Below are 21,862 nucleotides of genomic sequence, written 5' to 3' on the forward strand. Positions count from 1 at the left end.
TCTGACCTTTGGCAGCGAGGCCCGTGACCCCGAGCTCTGGGTCGTCATGGTGAGGACCGTGGTGATGCCGAGCGCGACCCGGGCCGGAGCCGCGTCCATGTTGATCCAGAAGGAGACCCAGGAGAGGATGACGATGAGGAGGCTGGGGATGTACATCTGGATCAGGTAATAACCCATCTGCCTCTCCAGGTGGAACTTCACCTCGATGCACGTGAACTTCCCTGAACACCATCAACGGTTCATATCAGTGTTTATATCTCAACTATAAACCTTTATCCAGTGCTTCTGTGATGATGTGGATTATTGTAAGACAGAAATAATGATTTCATATCTATACATGACAACGGCTCAGATCTGAATGTTCCTGTGCTCGTACTAGTCAATGTTTAATAGACTCTGGTCCAGTGTGATCAGTCATGAGTGTGTGTCTTCTGACCTGTGTTATAGTGTTTGGTGCAGTAGCCCAGGTCCTTCTCGTCTCTGATGAGGAACTGTGGTAAAGTCAGACCATCAGCCACCTGAACCGGACCTTGATCCAGCCACTCGAATATCAGGTCGTTCATGGTGTATCCGACTGGAGAACAGAAACACAGATTCAGAGCCAGAATGTACTGAGTGGTGCATGCAGTGGCAAAACTCGCCACTCAGTTGCTAGGGTGTTTATAGTGGCTTGCTAATGTGTTATGGGTGGTTGCTAGGGTATTCTGGCTGGTTGGTATGGTGTTGCTAGGGTATCATGGGTGGTTGCTAGGGTGTTGCTAAGGTGTTCTGGTTGGTTGCTAGGGTGTTGCTATGCGGTTTCTAGGGTTTTCTGGGTGGTTGCTAAGGTGGTTGCTAAGGTATTCTGGGTGGTTGCTATGGTGCTGCTATGCAGTTGCTAGGGTTTTCTGGGTGGTTGCTAGGGTGTTAATATGCGGTTGCTAGGGTTTTCTGGGTGGTTGCTAGGTGGTTGCTATGGTGTTGCTATGCGGTTGCTAGGGTTTTATGGGTGGTTGCTATAGTGTTGCTATGCGGTTGCTAGGGTTTTCTGGGTAGTTGCTAGGCGGTTGCTATGCGGTTTCTAGGGTTTTCTGGGTGGTTGCTAGGGTGTTGCTATGGTGTTCTGGATGGTTACTAGAGAGAGAGCGAGATAAAGACACTCCTGAGGAACTCACAGCTCTCCAGCTGCATCGTACAAGTCTGGACGTCCATCGGGAAGTTCTTCAGATCCATCGGACAGGACAGGATTAGCGTCAACCTGTGAACAACAGGACACAGTCAACACTGCAAAACAAGATTTTCTTACTCAGTATTTTTGTCTTGTTTCCAGTCCAAATATCTTTAAATTCTTGAATCAAGCGGCATTTACTAGATGAGTAAAATGCCATTAGACATTATGTCTAGCATAACCTTTTTTGCTTAAAACAAGCTAAATGATCTGCCAATGCGGTAAGAAAAATTACCTTGTTTTCCATTTGAATTAACATTATTTATCTTAACCCATTGGCAGATAATATTGCTTGTTTTAAGCAAAAACTCACTTCATTTAGATTTTTTCCCCCAGAAAACAACATCTTATGGCATTTTACTACTTTAGTAAATCCATCTTGATTTAAGCATTTTTTGTAGTGAAGGCGCTTTTATTTCTACAGTATATGCAGCTTGACAGTGATGAACAGAATCAGTGATGCAGCTCTAAAAAGATTCGGATCAATTAATTGTTGATTCAATTCAGTCCAACAATTCATAAATTATGAAACAAAATTAGTAAATGTTAGTTTAATGCAGTTAAAGCATTAGTTCACTTCAGAATTAAAATCTCCTGATAATCTACTCTCCCTCCACGTCATCCAAGATGTTCATGTGTTTCTTTCTTCAGTGGAAAACAAATTAAGGTTTTTGAGGAAAACGTTCCAGGATTTTTCTCCGTATAATGGACTTCAATGGAGTCCAACGGGTTGAAGGTCCACATGTGAGATCTATATGAAGCGTCACCTGGAAGCTGAAGCGACACTATCACTTATGCATGAATTCAAACACTGACGAGGAGCTGATGTGTGCAGATTTATATAAATAGAACATCATTTATGAAAACTAGGACAGCGTCATATCAGCTTATTTTCACAACAGAACGTAACAGAGATTCTGTGTTTCTCGAGACGCGTGTGGACTTACAATCAGAGCGACTGAAATCTCCTGAAGAGCTGAAGAAGAAAGAGCTAAACCTGATGACACTTCACAAATAATTACAAGAAAGCTAACAGCAAGTGACACTGAATTAAAAGTGAAATGAAAAATATGAAAAATTATTTTACAGTAGAGCACAATCAGAACGATTTATGAATAGTTTATGTCAGAATTTAAAACTTTATTTTAAAACCTTAGGCTTACATAAAACAATAAAAAAAATGTATTGTGGTCCAGTGTTATTTTAGTATTATTTATAGACTATTGTAGTATTGTAATATTTTTAATTAACATTTATTTTTTATGTGGTATTGTCATTTTTATTCGTTTTTTTAAATGTATATTTATATCAGTTTTAGTAATTATAGTTTTTCATATAATTACTATATTAAAAACTATAATTTAAATATATAATTTCTATATAATTTAACTTATAAAAATGAAAAATCTAAATTTTTATTCTGGTAGTTGCCAAGGCAACAAAGTTTTTCAAAAATTTGAATATTTATTGTATTAATTTTATTTTAATTGCAATTTTTGCAGTATGACAGTAATATCCAGTGATACAAACTACTTTCAGGCAAAAACTACAAACTACAAATCAAATTTAGTCATTTTTTTTTTTGCAAATAGTTACTTCACAACTACAATTAGACCTAGAACCTCTTGTGCTGTTATTATTTATTTTTCTGTATTTCCTTAAATCATTTTGATCCTTTAATTATTTAATTCCTTTAAATTGACAATCCCCCAAAAACTTTGTTCAATTATGGCCTTGTTTTTTCCATTTATTTCAATCATTACATTTTATGCATGTTTTACTTAACAATATCAGACTCTTTGTGTGTGTGTGTGTGTGTGTGTGTGTGTGTGTGTGTGTGTGTGTGTGTGTGTGTGTGTGTGTGTGTGTGTGTGTGTGTGTGTGTGTGATTTCTTCATCTTCTTCTAACACTTCGAGATGTTGAAGTCAGCTTTAATTTATAATGACTGTGCTCTTTTTATGCGCCGTAACAGGGGAATCACTGAACTACATTACAACTGCTAGACGTGATTAATAATAATGTTTATTAATAATGTCTTTATATTTGATCAGTGCCGAGAGTTAAAGAATAAACCGCTTGATTATCATGAATATCAGTATTAGCAATGGATTTGAAGAATTTCGTGATGTTATTTGGTTTGTGTTTCTCTAAAACTTTAATATCGTTATATTGTTATATACTATTATATTTATAAGTGAGGTTTACTTAATTAGGTATCAAATCATGAGTATCAAATATGATCATCAGGATTTTGAGGAAGATTTATTTGTTCGTCTCTCGATCATCTTTGTATTGCATTGCATTATATTTTAAAACTACAGAGATTTGATCATAAAACTAAGCATTAAATATGATCTGCCTAAGACATACTATTACCAGATATTAATATTTATATGCATTTTATGTAAGTATCAGCTGTACTGTTATAAAGATCTCATTGATTTACATTACAATCGTTAGAATTTCATATAAATATCAGAATCTGCAGAAAATTGCATATTTTTGCTCAGTTTGAGGCTCTGAATAAAACTGAGCTGTTTTTATCCATATTCTCACTATATGAGCCATAAAAGCCTGATATGATTCTTAACAAAAACACACATGCCGACTCTTTCTTTTATACTGTATTTTGGTTCATTAAAGGTAGGGTAGGTAATCATTTTTCTAAAAAAAAAACATTCCAAATTTGTTTAAACTGTCTTTATATACCAATACATAATTAAAATGTAAGTACTCTGAAAAAGAAAATATAAAAATCGAGTGACTGTAGACCTTTTAATCTGCAATAAACACAGCTCATTATTTCCATTCACTCCACCCCCTCCCTTCTGAGCTCCTTCCAAAGCCACGCCCCCAAAACACATGAACGCGCGACGCCAAACGCTCAGGCTGGAACAAGACGCATTTATTACCTGAGACGAGTGGAGAGGAAGGAGCGCAGTACATACAGTGACATCATGTCAGAATCACATGTAATAAAATACCTAACTTTATCACTATGAATATAAACAAATAAGATTTATTTTAGTACTCACTATCAAGCTAGCATATCGATAATGGTAAAGTTTCATTCGGTAACGAGCTATATTTATAAGGCAAAACTAAAAACAGGTTGCATTGATACACGTTTTTCCATTACCATCAGTTACACTGTGATGAAGGTGAATTTCGTGTAAGATTCATAACATATACGGTGTTTTGCATGTAAGAGTTTCCATGATGAAAACATTGTTGACTCTAATGAAGACTAACGTACACTCCGAGTCCGCAGACAAGTACCGCATCGTCGGTTCGAGGACAGGTCCGGGGTCGAGGGCGAAGCAGAGGAGGTCGTTCAAGAGCGCGGGCAGGGTCCGAGGAAGTAGTTTTTGCCTTGTTTGCCTTCGCTGACTGCATATGCAGGTGCTTTGAGCTGAATATTTCCGGGAACGGTGACATGTGATGAGTGCACGCAGGGCAGCGCGCGCAGTGGGGCTCGGGGCGGGCACGAGACATGAAGGCATCTGATTGGTTCTTTACATTCGCACCGAATGGCAGTGATTGGTCAGAGTTTTTACTGTCCTGCAGCTGCTACAGAGGTCTGATTTTTTTCATTCCTTTTTCTAAACACATAATGTATTGACTACTATCAGGATGGAAGGACCATTTCACCCAGTATAAAAAAAAGTGTTTCTGAACAGGATTACCTACCCTACCTTTAATGGGTTCCATTTCAAAAAAAAATTCGGTGTTTTACGGCCCTGACGAGAACGTCGGTCTCCTCGGCTGTGAACCGCTCCTGGCGTGCGTCTGGCAAATCCACCGTTATAATAGTAAACCGCCATGGAACAAACACGTCTGCTCTTAAAGGGAATGTGAGATGATGCTCTGATTGGTTTGTTTCACGTTACGCCCAAACCACACCTATGAATAATGAAGCTACTTCAGACCAACACATTTTAGATTTGCGTCGGAGAGTCATTTATCCCGCCGGTATAATAGCAACAGCGCCCGAGACCCGCCCACAAAGTTACTTGCGTTTTGCGCTTGATACTTGCGTTTCAGATCGTTAAAATGTGTCGTCGAGTGTTTTGATCATTTAAAGGCATTTTGCGCATCAAATATGATCCGGTAGATTAAAGCGCTGAGATCTTCATACCTGATGCTGTACAGGACGGTTCCGTCCTTAAAGATCCTCAGGAGCTTGTTGTCCGTCGTGACGTCGTGGAAATTGGCTCCTTTCTCGTTGGCGAAGAACAGGTCTGGTTTCCAGATGGAGTCCAGCATGGACGGGTCCAGATCCAGAGACGAGTCCGGATACTCGCTGTACGCCAGTCGAGGGTCGTTCCACTTCTGCCGGAGGAAGATGTTCACCCTGTAGTCCTGAGACACACGTACAGCCAAACCAAACATTACTCACTCACCAGATATCATTTCACTAGTGTGATCAGGACACTATAGTGCATTATGTAAGTGAGGAGAGCAAAATACAGTAAACTGTGACATATTATACCCAAATATTCTTCATACAGAGACTACCTGTGACATGTGGGACCAAAAATGATTGGGACACTTTGAGCTTTGAGCTAATCATGTTTTGCTGAAGTGTTTTGTCTTTAATTGCTAATGCTCTTTTTACACACAGACTGAACAAAATGAAGCATTGCTTGGTGATTGGTTGAGCTGAACTGGTATTATCTAATTGTGTCGTTAAATTTAACAGCTGACAGATATTCAACATAATTCATGTGTGAGACAGTCTAACAGAAGGACGGACAAAACCAGTCAAATATCAACTGAGTTCTGCTCATATTTTATTACCATTTTCTAAACTATAGTGAATAAACTGAGATAATGTGAGAAAGGTGTGTGAATAGATTGTGGTTTGACTGTACGTTTGCTCTGACCTTCACACACTCTTAGAAATAAAGGGTCTTTATTGGCATCAGTAAAGAAGCTTTAACATCCGTGGAACCTTTTATGAACGGCTTCGGGGAACCAGAAATGGTTCTTACTGTGAAAACCCCTTTATATTTAAGAGTGCATGAAGCTGAAGGTCATTTGTGCTTATAGTGGAGGAATTAAATGATATTCAGCCTTCAGTCTAACTAGAATGGAAGTAAATGGGGTCATTTTTAATTAGGGGCCGAGCAGCAGTTCTATTGTAATCGTTAGTGTTCCCATTATTAGTCTTCTTCCGCTCCTGAAGTCTATAGAACCGCTTGCAGGAAAGTTATGAAATTTGGCACACTGATAGAGGACAGTCTGAACTGTCACCATACCAAATTTGCAGTCTGTAACTCAATCCCTCTAGCGCCACCAACTGTCCAAATTTTGCACTCACGTTTACGCTCATAACTTTTGAACCGTAAGGGCTAGAAACAAAATTCTACTTTTTCGGACTCCGCCATTTTGATTTTCTTTAATAACCTTCTTTTCAAACTCCTAGACCGTTGTTCTGATTTTCATCAAATTCGAGTCAGATCATCTTCAAACCATGCCGGCAAAAAGTTATGGAATTCAAGTTGATTCGTCAAACCGTTATTGAATAACGCGCAAACAAATTTGACGAAGAATTAACACGCAGGAATGGACGCAAGGTTATATCTCCGCAGCGCTTTAATGTATTCTGACCAAACTTGGTGTGTGTTTGGACAACCATGACCTGAGACTACCTGCACAGTTTTGGCACAGTGCCACCTAGTGGTCAGGAGATATGAAAAATGGCTCTTTTTACTTATAACTTCTAATGGGTTTGGCCAAAACTCACAAAACTGGTCTCTTTAGATTCGGTGCAGCATCGAGTCGAACAACGGCCAACTTTCCCATATCGACAATTTTGGGCGTCGGCCATTTTTTACAATGCGTTTATAAAAAAATGCTATTTTATGAACATGCGATTTTTTGGCGTATCGTTACGAATCTCGGAACATGTCTTCGGCACCATGCTCTGACAGCACTCAAAAGATTTCAGGAGAGCGCCACCTTTTGGTCAAAAGATATAAAGAAATTTCCAAAAATGATAATAACTTTTTATTAAGTTGGCCTATTGTAATGAAACTGGTCTTGCCGAGAACATTGATACCAATTTTGCCATAGTCGGCCGAACTTCCTGTCCGCCATTTTGATTTCATTTTAAAAGCTTACGTTTTCGAACTCCTAGACCGTTGGTCCGATTTTCATCAAATTCGAGTCAGATCATCTTCAGATCCATGCCGGCAAAAATGTATGGATTTCGTGTCTATATAGTCTTCGTATACCGCATCAACAAAGTTGATGCCATGATGCCAAACCGACTCTGAGGCTTTTTCTCTGCAATGATTTGGTATACTGACACCAAACTTTGCATGTGTCATTGTCACCTCACTCTGACCACAAGACATCAATTTGGTCCCAGCGCCACCTATTGGTCGGAAGTGATAAACCATTAAATCATATGACTAGTGACTGTATTTGTGATTTTTCAGCCATTTTGCCTGAAATAATCTTAATACGTATTTCATTTCTCATTATTGCAGCTGGTCTGATGCTCCCAGCTATGCTAGCATGACTTATCGTGCCTTCTTTGGGCTTGGCCCATTAATGGCTGCTTGCAGCTATATTTTCATGTTGACTTTGTGATTCAGAAAACACCCAAGAGACGCTTCATGGCTGGCATGCAGACAGAAGATCAGCAGACCTTCTGGTAAAATAAAAGCCTCTAACAGCATTTGTGAAGGAGCATTTGTGCTTTCATGCACGACATTTCATAAAAGACCGCCATCAATAACAAAACATGCATTGCTAACATTTTTCCTCTTCTCTGAACGAACGACACGATTTAAACGTGCATTGCAAGGCCATTCAGTGACTTTATAAACATTTCTGTGTGTTTATGTTAAAAGTTTAGCTATAGAAATCCCTTCAAGGTTTTCATGAGATGAAGCTCTTTGAAAACTGTGTTGAATGAATGAATTAGCAAGACCTTTTGTTCCACTCGAGCATATTGTAACATTACAAAAAGATTCAGCCAAGTTAATTAGCTGTGTATATAATAACCAAGATAAATAATGTACTCATCAAAACATAAAACGGGTGTGTGTGTGTTTTAAATTACTGGTATAAATGAGTACACTGCAAAAAATGCTTTCTTAGTTAGTATTTTTGTTTTGTTTCCAGTCCAAATATCTAAAAATTCTTAAATCAAGAAGCATTTACTAGAGAAGTAAAATGACATAAGAAATTCTATTTTGTTTTAAGGTAAAAAGTAAGTACTTTAAGTAATTTTTGTTTAAAACAAGCAAAATTATCTGCCAATGGGGTAAGCAAAAAAATCTTGTTTTTTTTTTTCGAATTCAGATTTTTTTTCTTGTTTTCCATTCTTATTCAGATTTTTTTGCTTACCCCATTGGCAGATAATTTTGCTTGTTTTAAGCCAAAATTACTTAAAGTACTTTCTTTTTACCTTAAAACAAAATAGAATTTCTTATGTCATTTTACTTCTCTAGTAAATGCTTCTTGATTTAAGAATTTTTAGATATTTGGACTGGAAACAAAACAAAAACACTAAGTAAGAAAAGCATTTTTTGCAGTGTAGTTCTTACATTTGTTTATCATTTGGATACAATAAAAAAATTTTGCTCAGAAATTGCTAGTAAAAAAAGGCAAATAACACATTGAATTAAATATAACATTTTGAAGTAGAAATACTTAATCTTACTCCAGTAATCTGTGCAAAATAATTTTTTACAGCGTAAATGCTAAAACACTGTCGCTTTTGTCCGAATTCATTTTCATTTCTCTGTACTGTTCATTAATGATCGGTTGCTCTAAAACATGTAAACAAAATTAGCATTTGATCAAAGCAGCTTCTCTCTTGCTTGTGCTTGATATCCACTTGAGATGTTGGGATTTTGGGCTACAGCAATATTCCTTGGAAAAGAAAAATGAGGCTTGACTCCAGATTTGGGAATTGTTTACCCCTGAAGCGTCTCTGAATATCTCCAAACATTAAACTAATCAATCTGAATTGCAGGCCTGCTAGCGAATCGAGAGGATCGTTTGCCATTCGATTAATTCAAACAAAACAGATTGAACGGGAAACGTCTGGGGAATGATTTGGAACAAAGTTAGTAGAGTCTCGATTAACCGTTTCCGTAATCTTGCTCATTTCCAAATGTAAGTGGGATTTAATTGGATTTTATCCAGTTTATTGAGAAGTACATTCTGATTAAACTTTATGAAGACAATTGGACACAAAAAAACATGTTAGTAGTAAATTGAGTGTTTAGCCATGTTTCCATTCACCTATTTTTATGTGCGTTTTGGGATATTGCATTAGAAAAAATGGATGGAAAAGCATAAACTCTAAAAATGTGCATTAAAAATGACTTTTTATTCGATAAGAAGACGAGCATAAACTACGATGGAAACATATTTACTGAATAACTCCCTCAATGACCTCATGTGACTGCCCCAGCGGAGGCTGTGATTGGATAGCTGGAGGAACCAGCGATGCTTCATTACGCTTACTTTAGTAAAAGTGCTTCAGATATTGAGTGTTCGAGTCGTCGTGTCTTCATGCCAAGCAGAGATTCATGCATTTCATAATTATCATACAAACTGTTCACATTGAACACACATTAGCCGTGTTTCCATCCAACTATTTTCATGCAAATTTGGGATATTGTATAAAAAAGAAATGCTGGATGCACTGTAAAGTGTTCAGTTCACTTACTTAAAAAAATGTAGTAAACCCGTTGCCTTAAAATTATTAAGTAAATAAACGTAATGCTTATGAAAAAATTAAGTTATGTGAACTTGACAATTCCACATTACTTAATTTTTTTGATTAAGCATTAACTTTATTTAGGCTACTTAATAATTATAAGGCAGAAGGTTTTTTAAAAATTGTTTAAAGTTAAGTGAACTGAAAACTTTTTACAGTGTGGAAACATGCATAAATTATAAACAAAAACAAAAAACTAGAAACAATTGTTGGAAAAACATTGATCAAATAAAATCCCACATGTGCAACAATAACCTCATGCGACGATAAACTCAGGGTCGGCTGTGATTGGATAACTGGAGTAACCAGTGGACCAATCACATCGCAGCATCTCTAATGTTGGTTTGGTGTTTCTGAAAGTCGAAGTGTGTGATCAGAATGAATCGTCTCACACACACGAGTGTGTTCCCGAACACCAGCATCCGAACGCTAGAGAACATGACAGCGTTTACTGTGTTTCGTCTGACGCTCTGAGACTCACTCGTTTATGATGGAGGGAAAAACAGCCTCGTTAGAGCAACTTACAGTTTATTACTCATATTTTGCAACAATTTCCCAGCAAGTGTCGATTTTGTTCTCTTGAACACATGGGATGGAAACGCTGCGTTATTCACAAGTGTTTTATGCCATATTCCAACTTAGTTAAATTTGCACCTTTGGATGGAAACTGAGCAAATGTCATGTTGAGTTCAGAGGCAATACTCAATACTCCTGTCCGTTTGTGTTTTTAGCAAAGTAAAGGCACAGATACACACTCACCATAGTCGTCTCCGTCACTGAGCCGAAGCTGTTGATGAATATATTGCATGTGACGTTCACAGGTGGACCTGCAGGAACACATGATGTTACAAACCAAAGAACTGCAACACATTAAGACAAAATTCACCATTCAAGCCTATAGCTGACATATACAACCATTCAAAATTAATATTTTCTTGATCAAAATTTGATCAAAAATACAGTAAAACAGTGAAATATTATTATAATGTAAATCATCTGTTTTCTATGTGAATATATAGTAAAGTGTAATTTATTCCTGTGATCAAAGCTGAATTTTCAGCATCATTACTCCAGTCTTCAGTGTCACATGATCCTTCACAAATCACTCTAATATGAGGATTTGATGCTCAAGACACATTTATGATTATTATTAGTGTTGAAAACAGATTTCTGTGGAAACCGTCATATATTTTATTTTTCATGGATTCTTTGATGAATAGAAAGTTCAAAAGAACAGCATTTATTTTAAATAGAATCTTTTGTAACATTATAAATGTTACATTATATTGTCACTTTTGATACATTTAATGCATCACCACTGAATAATTTAAATAATTTAACAGTTTTGTTTGTGTAACTAAAATAATACATATCAGTGTCCAATTATATTATATATTTAACTCAATTCTGTGCTTCACTTTGATCTTCTGAACAGTTTGAGGCTTGTATTAAAGCATCTCATGTTTCTGCCTCTTTAATCAATAACTTTGTTTTATCTCTCATTTGTAAGTCACTTCAGATGAAAGCCTCTGATAAACAAATCAATGGAAATATTGCTCTGAATGTTTTTTTTTAACCGTTTGAACGTTTTTTTTCCTCTCAATCAGAAGAAACATCATTTCAAGAGAACAATCATTGAAGTTTAATGCAAGAAATAAAACACAGTAAATATCTATTTTAAAATGATCATGATAATGTACTGTATATGTTATCGTTGGAAAATACTAGTTTTTCTACATAATTTCACATTTAAATCAAAGTGTTACTTGCTGTTTTTTTTAAGTGAAATTGTTTCCACACCAAACTCTTTTCAGTGAATATCTCTCAGCTAATTTCTAGATCATATATAGCCTGTCATTGTTGTTGAAAATCATGAAAGGAGTTTATTAAAGTACTCTAGGTGCAGGTTACTAAAAATACTCCTTTAGATGCGCCTCGGAGGTATTCTGAACCTCGTGAATGTTGTGCATTTTAATCACTCCTGGGCTTAAGCTGGACTGTGACGCTGTTTTCTTCTGGAAACAGACTTTGTTGCATTATTTTCCTGTTATCTCTGTAAAGCTGCTTTGTTAAAACAATCTGTGTTGTAGAAAGCGCTATATAAATAAATGTGACTTGACTCAAACATCCATCCGTGCCAAACTAAACTGAACCGAAGCTGCCGCTCGTCTGCGACAGACATATTCAGATTAAACTTTAATAGCTACAAATAAAGCCAGGTGTGTGTGTGAGGAAGAGTCCTGCTTCTTCCTCATGTTCATCTGTGTTTAGTGTGTGATGTTGATGTTTGAGCATCAAAAAGTCCCTCCATTACAACAAGAAACAAAGTCACTTTCCAGAACCTTCACGGTCTCTGATGTTCAGCGGTGGATCAAACATCACGACCTTAAAGAACCAGTTGAAGACATCTTTCACTAGTCTTAAAGGGGTCTTATTATGATTTTATACATTTACATCTGTCTTTAGTGTGTAATGTTGCTGTTTGAACATTAAAAAGTGAGTTCTTCTCTATATCAGTGTTTCTGAACTCATGAAACGCCTCCATTATAGTCTTGAGTTTCTTCCGGGAACGAACACGTCACAATATTCCTCATTATAATAATTAATACGCAGAATAAAGGGGCGGGGCCTGGTTGAGTTAGTTAGTAGTGTGTTAAACTGGTGGTTATGGTAAGGGGCGGGACATTTCCCAAACACATTCGAAGCGCTCGACCAATCACAACACACTGCTCCAGCCGACCAGTCAGAGCACAGTGTGCTTTTCAGAAGGAGGGGCTTCATAGAGACAGAGCGTTACTGACAGACTGGGGAGAGAGGAGCCGCAACAATGGAGAATATGAGGAGAATAATCAACATTCAAGCAGGAAAATCTCTTCTAGAGCTCAAAAACAGCATCAATATTTGTAATATCCTCTTTAAATAATACATCAGAAGAACTCCACTGTGTTCTTTAGCCTGTCCTCTGGTTTGACAGGCACCAGAAAAAAACATTTTATACTTTAACCAAAGTACCACCAGCTTCCAGTAACCTCCTCAATATTGCATGGGCATATGAATGTGGAATATAGTTGTACGGATTACTGCAATGATGCTTTTATGTTGTTTCATGGTGTGTTTGGGAACGCTTTACAATAAGGTTTCATTAATGAACAACATTTCTATGGTATTTATTAATCTTAACTCAACATTTACTCATCTTCACCCTTTATTCAAATATTATTAGATTATGTAGTCATATTGTGTAGTTGTGCTTGTTTTATTAGTGATAATAACGCAATAAAACTTGACGAATCGTGCAACATCATTTTTGTCCAGGCAAAGAAATTATGAACACATGCAAAAATGAGAGAATCAACCGAATATTAATAACTGATTATGTTGATTATATATTAGTCAATGTTTGCTTTTTCCTCTTGGCTTTTTGTTTCTCTGTGCATTTTTTTGCATCGTAAAATAAAACATTTATCTGTAGTTTGACTAATAATTTTGTTCACCATCACCAAGTTTAGTGTTCTTCCCTCATATCCCCAAAAGCGGTCAGCCCTATGTTCCCACAGCCCTATGTTCCCACATTTCTAAGAATTTTTTTTTTTACTGAAAATTAGGCCCTATGTTCCCAAAGCCCTATGTTCCCACAACCATATGTTCCCACAGCCCTATTTTCCCACAGTCCTATGTTCTCTCATTTAACTATGTTCCCTATGAAGGGTAGGTTTTAGTGCTTGTGCTGGTACAGGGATAGCCCAATTACACCCCAGACAAGTCTCCCTCCTGTGAGGGGTAGGTTTAGGTATGTTATAGGGTTAGGCTTAGGGTTAGGGCTGTGGGAACATAGACACGCTCCCTTTAAAAATATCAAATGTTTTCCTTATATTTTGATGGTTTGATCAAACTTGTAGAGTCATTAAAAAATATCCTAAATGCTTTAAAATTGGTTCATGTTAGTTCATGCATTAATCTGTGATAATAAACTAGACCTTTTTTATGGGTTTTTCCGTTTAAAACAAAACAAATGAAAAGTCTGTCCCGGTCATATTTCACCCAAAACTAATAAATTATATTTTGCATAATGAAAGGAAGCCTTTGGATTTTTTTTTTTTTTTTTTTTTTTTTTTTGCATTGTGACATTAATTTAATCAATTATGCACATTTCATCCAAAATTTTTATTGCTGTAATTGAACAAAAAATCAGTGTAATATGAAAAAAAGTCATTTACATTATGGTTGTATTTGTTGCACTAAACAAAGCATTAAAGCAAGTTAGGGAAAATATGTAAAGAAAAATATAAGTCTATTTTTACCAACATTGAACAATCTTAAAAAAAATCTTCTTTTGTGTTTCACAGAAATAAATAACAGCATATGGATTTGGATAGACATCATGAGGGTGAGTAAATAATTACATAATTATATATTTCTATCACTATCGTTCAAAAGTTTGGGGTCAGTATTTTTATTTATTTATTCTATTCATCAAGGACACATTAAATTGATGAAAAGTGACAGTAAATACATTTATAATGTTACAAAAGATTCTGTTTCAAATAAATGCTGTTCTTTTGAAAATTGAAATGAAATTTTCATTGAATGAAAATTAAAATCCTTTTTAAAATGTGAAAAATATGAACTGTTTTCAACATTGATAATAATCATAAATGTTTCTTGAGCATCAAATCCTCATATTAGAATGATTTGTGAAGGATCATGTGACACTGAAGACTGGAGTAATGATGCTGAAAATTCAGCTTTGATCACAGGAATAAATTACACTTTACTATATATTCACATAGAAAACAGATGATTTACATTATAATAATATTTCACAATTTTTTCAGGTTTTATGTATTTTTAAACAAATAAATGCAGTCTTGGTGAGTAGAAGAGACTCTTTCAAAAATATTTTAAAATCATCCCGCCCCCAAACTTTTGAACGGTAGTTTGTGTGAATATGAATATCTACACTCACCTAAAGGATTATTAGGAACACCATACTAATACTGTGTTTGACCCCCTTTCGCCTTCAGAACTGCCTTCATTCTACGTGGCATTGATTCAACAAGGTGCTGAAAGCATTCTTTAGAAATGTTGGCCCATATTGATAGGATAGCATCTTGCAGTTGATGGAGATTTGTGGGATGCACATCCAGGGCACGAAGCTCCCGTTCCACCACATCCCAAAGATGCTCTATTGGGTTGAGATCTGGTGACTGTGGGGGCCATTTTAGTACAGTGAACTCATTGTCATGTTCAAGAAACCAATTTGAAATGATTCGAGCTTTGTGACATGGTGCATTATCCTGCTGGAAGTAGCCATCAGAGGATGGGTACATGGTGGTCATAAAGGGATGGACATGGTCAGAAACAATGCTCAGGTAGGCCGTGGCATTTAAACGATGCCCAATTGGCACTAAGGGGCCTAAAGTGTGCCAAGAAAACATCCCCCACACCATTACACCACCACCACCAGCCTGCACAGTGGTAACAAGGCATGATGGATCCATGTTCTCATTCTGTTTACGCCAAATTCTGACTCTACCATCTGAATGTCTCAACAGAAATCGAGACTCATCAGACCAGGCAACATTTTTCCAGTCTTCAAATGTCCAATTTTGGTGAGCTCGTGCAAATTGTTGCCTCTTTTTCCTATTTGTAGTGGAGATGAGTGGTACCCGGTGGGGTCTTCTGCTGTTGTAGCCCATCCGCCTCAAGGTTGTGCGTGTTGTGGCTTCACAAATGCTTTGCTGCATACCTCGGTTGTAACGAGTGGTTATTTCAGTCAAAGTTGCTCTTCTATCAGCTTGAATCAGTCGGCCCATTCTCCTCTGACCTCTAGCATCAACAAGGCATTTTCGCCCACAGGACTGCCGCATACTGGATGTTTTTCCCTTTTCACACCATTCTTTGTAAACCCTAGAAATGGTTGTGCGTGAAAATCCCAGTAACTGAGCAGATTGTGAAATACTCAAACCGGCCCGTCTGGCACCAACAACCATGCCACGCTCAAAATTGCTTAAATTACATTTCTTTCCCATTCTGACATTCAGTTTGGAGTTCAGGAGATTGTCTTGACCAGGACCACACCCCTAAATGCATTGAAGCAACTGCCATGTGATTGGTTGATTAGATAATTGCATTAATGATAAATTGAACAGATGTTCCTAATAATCCTTTAGGTGAGTGTATATATATATATATATATATATTAAGAATATTATTGACTAGGTTAAAAGGTATGTGTAGAAATACCTGTAAATCAGTCTGAAACTCTTGATGTCTGAAAGCAGCATCAGAATGTTTGACTGATTCACATTCAGGAGATTGTAATCCAGAACTGAACCTGCCTTTGAAGTTGGGTCGAATCCGCGCATCATATCCCGAAGTTCGGCCCATTAGTTTGTCCAGGAAATCTGAGGGCGACATCGCAGATGAAGATTCCCGAGCGAACAGTCTCTCGTTCTCTTGACCTGCCGTTATCCTGAGACACGGAGTCAGTAAACATCAGTAAACATCAGTAAACATCTGTAAACATCAGTAAACATCTATAAACACCAGTAAACATTCACTAAACATGACTAAACATTCACTAAACATCAGTAAACATCAGTGAACATCAGTAAACATCAGTGAACATGACTAAACATCAGTAAACATCAGTAAACATCAGTGAACATGACTAAACATCAGTGAACATGACTAAACATCAGTAAACATCTGTAAACATTCACTAAACATGACTAAACATTAACTAAACATCAGTAAACATTTACTAAACATCAGTAAACATCTGTAAACATCAGTAAACATTCACTAAACATGACTAAACATTTACTAAACATCAGTAAACATTCAGTAAACATGACTAAACATTCACTAAATAGTCACTAAACATCAGTAAACATCAGTGAACATGACTAAACATCAGTAAACATCAGTAAACATTCACTAAACATCAGTAAACATTCACTAAACATCAGTAAACATTCAGTAAACATGACTAAAAATCACTAAACATTCACTAAACATCAGTAAACATCAGTAAACATTCACTAAACATCAGTAAACATTCACTAAACATCAGTAAACATCAGTGAACATCAGTAAACATCAGTGAACATGACTAAACATCAGTAAACATCAGTGAACATGACTAAACATCAGTAAACATCAGTAAACATCAGTGAACATGACTAAACATCAGTGAACATGACTAAACATCAGTAAACATCTGTAAACATTCACTAAACATGACTAAACATTAACTAAACATCAGTAAACATTTACTAAACATCAGTAAACATCTGTAAACATCAGTAAACATTCACTAAACATGACTAAACATTCACTAAACATCAGTAAACATTCAGTAAACATGACTAAACATTCACTAAATAGTCACTAAACATCAGTAAACATCAGTGAACATGACTAAAAATCACTAAACATTCACTAAACATCAGTAAACATCAGTAAACATTCACTAAACATCAGTAAACATTCACTAAACATCAGTAAACATTTACTAAACACAGTAAACATCAGTAAACATTTACTAAACATCAGTAAACATCTGTAAACATCAGTAAACATTCACTAAACATGACTAAACATTCACTAAACATGACTAAACATTCACTAAACATCAGTAAACATTCACTAAACATCAGTAAACATCAGTAAACATTTACTAAACATCAGTAAACATCTGTAAACATCAGTAAACATTCACTAAACATGACTAAACATTCACTAAACATGACTAAACATTCACTAAACATCAGTAAACATCAGTAAACATTTACTAAACATCACTAAACATCAGTAAACATCAGTAAACATCAGTAAACATCAGTGAACATGACTAAACATCAGTAAACATCAGTAAACATCAGTGAACATGACTAAACATCAGTGAACATGACTAAACATCAGTAAACATCTGTAAACATTCACTAAACATGACTAAACATTAACTAAACATCAGTAAACATTTACTAAACATCAGTAAACATCTGTAAACATCAGTAAACATTCACTAAACATGACTAAACATTCACTAAACATCAGTAAACATTCAGTAAACATGACTAAAAATCACTAAACATTCACTAAACATCAGTAAACATCAGTAAACATCAGTGAACATGACTAAAAATCACTAAACATTCACTAAACATCAGTAAACATCAGTAAACATTCACTAAACATCAGTAAACATTCACTAAACATCAGTAAACATCAGTAAACATTTACTAAACATCAGTAAACATCAGTAAACATTTACTAAACATCAGTAAACATCTGTAAACATCAGTAAACATTCACTAAACATGACTAAACATTCACTAAACATCAGTAAACATTCACTAAACATCAGTAAACATCAGTAAACATTTACTAAACATCAGTAAACATCTGTAAACATCAGTAAACATTCACTAAACATGACTAAACATTCACTAAACATGACTAAACATTCACTAAACATCAGTAAACATTCAGTAAACATGACTAAACATTCACTAAATAGTCACTAAACATCAGTAAACATCAGTGAACATGACTAAAAATCACTAAACATTCACTAAACATCAGTAAACATTCACTAAACATCAGTAAACATCAGTAAATATGACTAAACATTCACTAAACATCAGTAAACATTCACTAAACATCAGTAAACATTCACTAAACATCATTAAACATCAGTAAACATCAGTAAACATCAGTAAACATTCACTAAACATCAGTAAACATAACTAAACATCAGTAAACATGACTAAACATTCACTAAACATCAGTAAACATCAGTAAACATCAGTAAACATGACTAAACATCAGTAAACATCAGTAAACATTCACTAAACATCAGTAAACATCAGTAAACATCAGTAAACATTCACTAAACATCAGTAAACATTCACTAAACATCAGTAAACATGACTAAACATCAGTAAACATCAGTAAACATTCACTAAACATCAGTAAACATCAGTAAACATCAGTAAACATCAGTAAACATTCACTAAACATCAGTAAATATTCACTAAACATCAGTAAACATTCAGTAAACATCAGTAAACATCAGTAAACATCAGTAAACATCACTAAACATTCACTAAACATCACTAAACATCAGTAAACATGACTAAACATTCACTAAACATCACTAAACATCAGTAAACATCAACATCAGTAAACTCAATGTTCTGGATATAATTGGGGGGGGGGGGGGGGGGGGGCATCACTAGAATAGAATAAAGTAGAATTCAAGAAAATATTGATTTTTTTTCAATGTCAATATCAAGGCACAAAAGCTGCATAACAGAATTAAATGAGGCTATACAGCGGGGCTAGTTGTCACCGCGGGGCTAGTTGTCACACTTTCACTGAATATTTTTCAGGGAAGGTTTATTTTTGAATGTCAGTTTCTGTTTAGACACACATACATAAAAATGTCCACCGTTGTTGTCCAGGAAATAAGAAACAGGCATTTAACACACACTGACTCTCACAGTGGGGCATGTTGTCACACTATTCACACACACACACACACACACACACACACACACACACACACACACACACAAAAATCATAGTTAATTTTAAAAAAGTGACAAAACTTGACATTTTAAGAGAAATACCTCCCTTTCATTAAATAGTGACTAAATGTTTGTAAATGTAGTTTTATTTGTTTACTTATTAACCAACATATATTACAAAAATATGCTACAGAATTCACTAAAATTATAAAAATTTGCTTTGAAACCAACAAACTAAAGCCCTGCTAGAGAAAGTGAGCGCTGGTTTGACTGGGCTTTTTGATATTTTCTTTGACATTCTAATTTTCCACCTTATGCTTTTTAACATGAATGTTCTTTGTTTGACATTAAGAACCTTTCAAATCTGTGGAACCTTTCAAATCTGTGGAACCTTTCAAATCTGTGGAACCTTTCAAATCAGTGGAACCTTTCAAATCTGTGGAACCTTTCTAATGCACAAAAGGCTCTTTAGTGGGAAAACGGTTAGATTATTAAAAGCAGTACTATTCAATTAAAGGATCTTTATGGAACCAAAAATGGTTCTTCTATGGCATCAGTTTTTATATATACACAGTCAAACCAAACATTATTCGAATATATAAATACATTTGGGACTAAAACGGATTGGGACACTTTGAGCTGATCATGTTTTGCTGAAGTGTTTTGTCTTTAATTGCTAATGCTCTTTTTACACACAGACTGAACACAATGAAGCATTGCTTGGTGATTGGTTGAGCTAAACTGGTATTATCTAATAGTGTAGTTAAATTTAACAGCTGACAGATATTCAACATAATTCATGTGTGAGACAGTCTAACAGAAGGACGGACAAAACCAGTCAAATATCAACTGAGTTCTGCTCATATTTTATCACCGTTTTCTAAACTATAGCGAATAAACTGTGATAATGTGAGAAATGTTGAAGGAGTCTGAATACATATTCGGTTTGACTGTATATGTTTGGAACCAACAAGATTATGATTAGACCTGTGACAACTAGCCCCGATCTCCTTCAACATTACAGAAACAGAATGGAATCCTCATCTCTGGTTGTAACTGTAACTTCCGATTCTTCTTTGATGTTTTCTTTCCGTTCTCATTTTCATTCGAGCATTCTTTAATTGCCATGGCAACGCACGTCAGCATCCGCGCACAGGAGGACGAGCCTTATAAACGCTATGTATACTAATATACGGCTAATGTTGACTAATATATAAGCTAATATATGACTAATGTTGCTTTGACAGTCGCGTCTGGAAGTAATAACTGAAGTACATACCTGAAGTTGTGCATTCCTATCAAACACGCGAGTAAAGTTGAGAGGAGTTTCACAGAAGGGCGAGTCATTCCCGAACACCCGTCGTGTTTTCTCCAGAACTAAAGCACAGTTTTCCTCAGGTGAACCCAGAACCACTTCAGCCCAGATTCTCATGGTTTATCCGACACCGAGACGCACCGCGTCCACGAAAAAACCCGCAAAGCTCCTAAAATCATTCCGCGCTTGAAGGAAACACCATTAGAGATGACAAGAGAAATCCTGCTTGTGATGAAACGGTGTGTGTGTGTGTGTGTCGAGTGTGTCAGTGCAGGAGCATCTCTTTAAATCACAGGCGCGCGCGGGGTTCAGCACTCGGGCAGCTCCGCGCCTCTCTCTGCGCATGCGCAACTGTTTCAAAGTGGCAGATCGTGAGTGGATTTTGATCAGGGAGGGACATTGGAATATTATTAGGGTACGAATTTAGGAGGGTTTCGTTAAAGCTTGAACCAGGATCTTCATATACAAGAGATTTGCGCTCGTCTTTAATACCCTATAGTGTCGTATATCGTGAAACGCTTAGCGAACAAGAACAAATGTAGGCGGGGCTTGATTGTGTCTGTGGGGAATTGATTGGATGATTGGATGGTTGTGGATTGCTATTGGTGGATCTCATGAGAGCGAGAGGTTGCCCCGCCCTCGTCATCAGAGAAGAGAAGAGATGTCACTGTTATTCTGATTCAAGATTATTAACACAATAATGATGTACACCTATAAATCATTCAGAATAAACACTGCAATTTTCCATAAAAAAACAGAAATGTTCAAGTTTTTGAGTTATTCAGTAATTCACACACTGATTTGATTCACTTAAAGTCCAACTGAAATCAAAATGGACCGTATTTACTTTGTTAGCGCATATTACTAGTCTTGTGGTGAACAATTAATCCGTGCAAGTTAAAACACACCAAAAAAAATTGTTGGCTTCGTAATCTTTAATCAAAATCTGAAAATGCCCCTCCCCTCTGCATTGGAGGACCTTCCCTGATGACGTAGGTTTGAGGACTTAGGTTGGGAAACGCTTAACCACTCCCCTCAAATCGTTAGTCTGTAA

The 21,862-nt window shown here is 36.2% G+C and overlaps 2 protein-coding genes and 1 long non-coding RNA gene across 3 annotated transcripts in view; 1 reads left to right on the top strand and 2 right to left on the bottom strand.

Moving 5' to 3' along the window:
• LOC309502390 (uncharacterized protein) overlaps positions 1-20,756 on the bottom strand; it is an 83,184-nt gene extending 62,428 nt beyond the window's left edge. Inside the window, exon 1 of the mRNA XM_082174797.1 lies at positions 20,201-20,756. The gene's annotated coding sequence lies outside the window, so the exon portion shown is untranslated. The remainder of the gene's footprint in view (positions 1-20,200) is intronic.
• Positions 1-21,862, bottom strand: part of glra2 (glycine receptor, alpha 2) — a 31,674-nt gene that overhangs the window by 8,268 nt on the left and 1,544 nt on the right. The window contains exons 2-8 of the mRNA XM_082174755.1: positions 20,773-21,617; positions 16,296-16,429; positions 10,714-10,781; positions 5,347-5,570; positions 1,155-1,237; positions 437-574; positions 7-221 (exon numbers count right to left, since the gene is read on the bottom strand). Of these exons, the coding sequence (XP_082030881.1) occupies positions 7-221; positions 437-574; positions 1,155-1,237; positions 5,347-5,570; positions 10,714-10,781; positions 16,296-16,429; positions 20,773-20,840 (930 nt within the window). The 5' untranslated portion in view covers positions 20,841-21,617. The remainder of the gene's footprint in view (positions 1-6; positions 222-436; positions 575-1,154; positions 1,238-5,346; positions 5,571-10,713; positions 10,782-16,295; positions 16,430-20,772; positions 21,618-21,862) is intronic.
• LOC309502460 overlaps positions 80-21,862 on the top strand; it is a 29,738-nt gene continuing 7,955 nt past the window's right edge. The window contains exons 1-2 of the long non-coding RNA XR_014207303.1: positions 80-165; positions 14,301-14,341. This is a non-coding gene — a long non-coding RNA (uncharacterized lncRNA). The remainder of the gene's footprint in view (positions 166-14,300; positions 14,342-21,862) is intronic.

Source organism: Leuciscus leuciscus (assembly GCF_965113295.1).
Source record: "Leuciscus leuciscus genome assembly, chromosome: 7".
NCBI classification, from domain to species: Eukaryota; Metazoa; Chordata; class Actinopteri; order Cypriniformes; family Leuciscidae; genus Leuciscus; species Leuciscus leuciscus.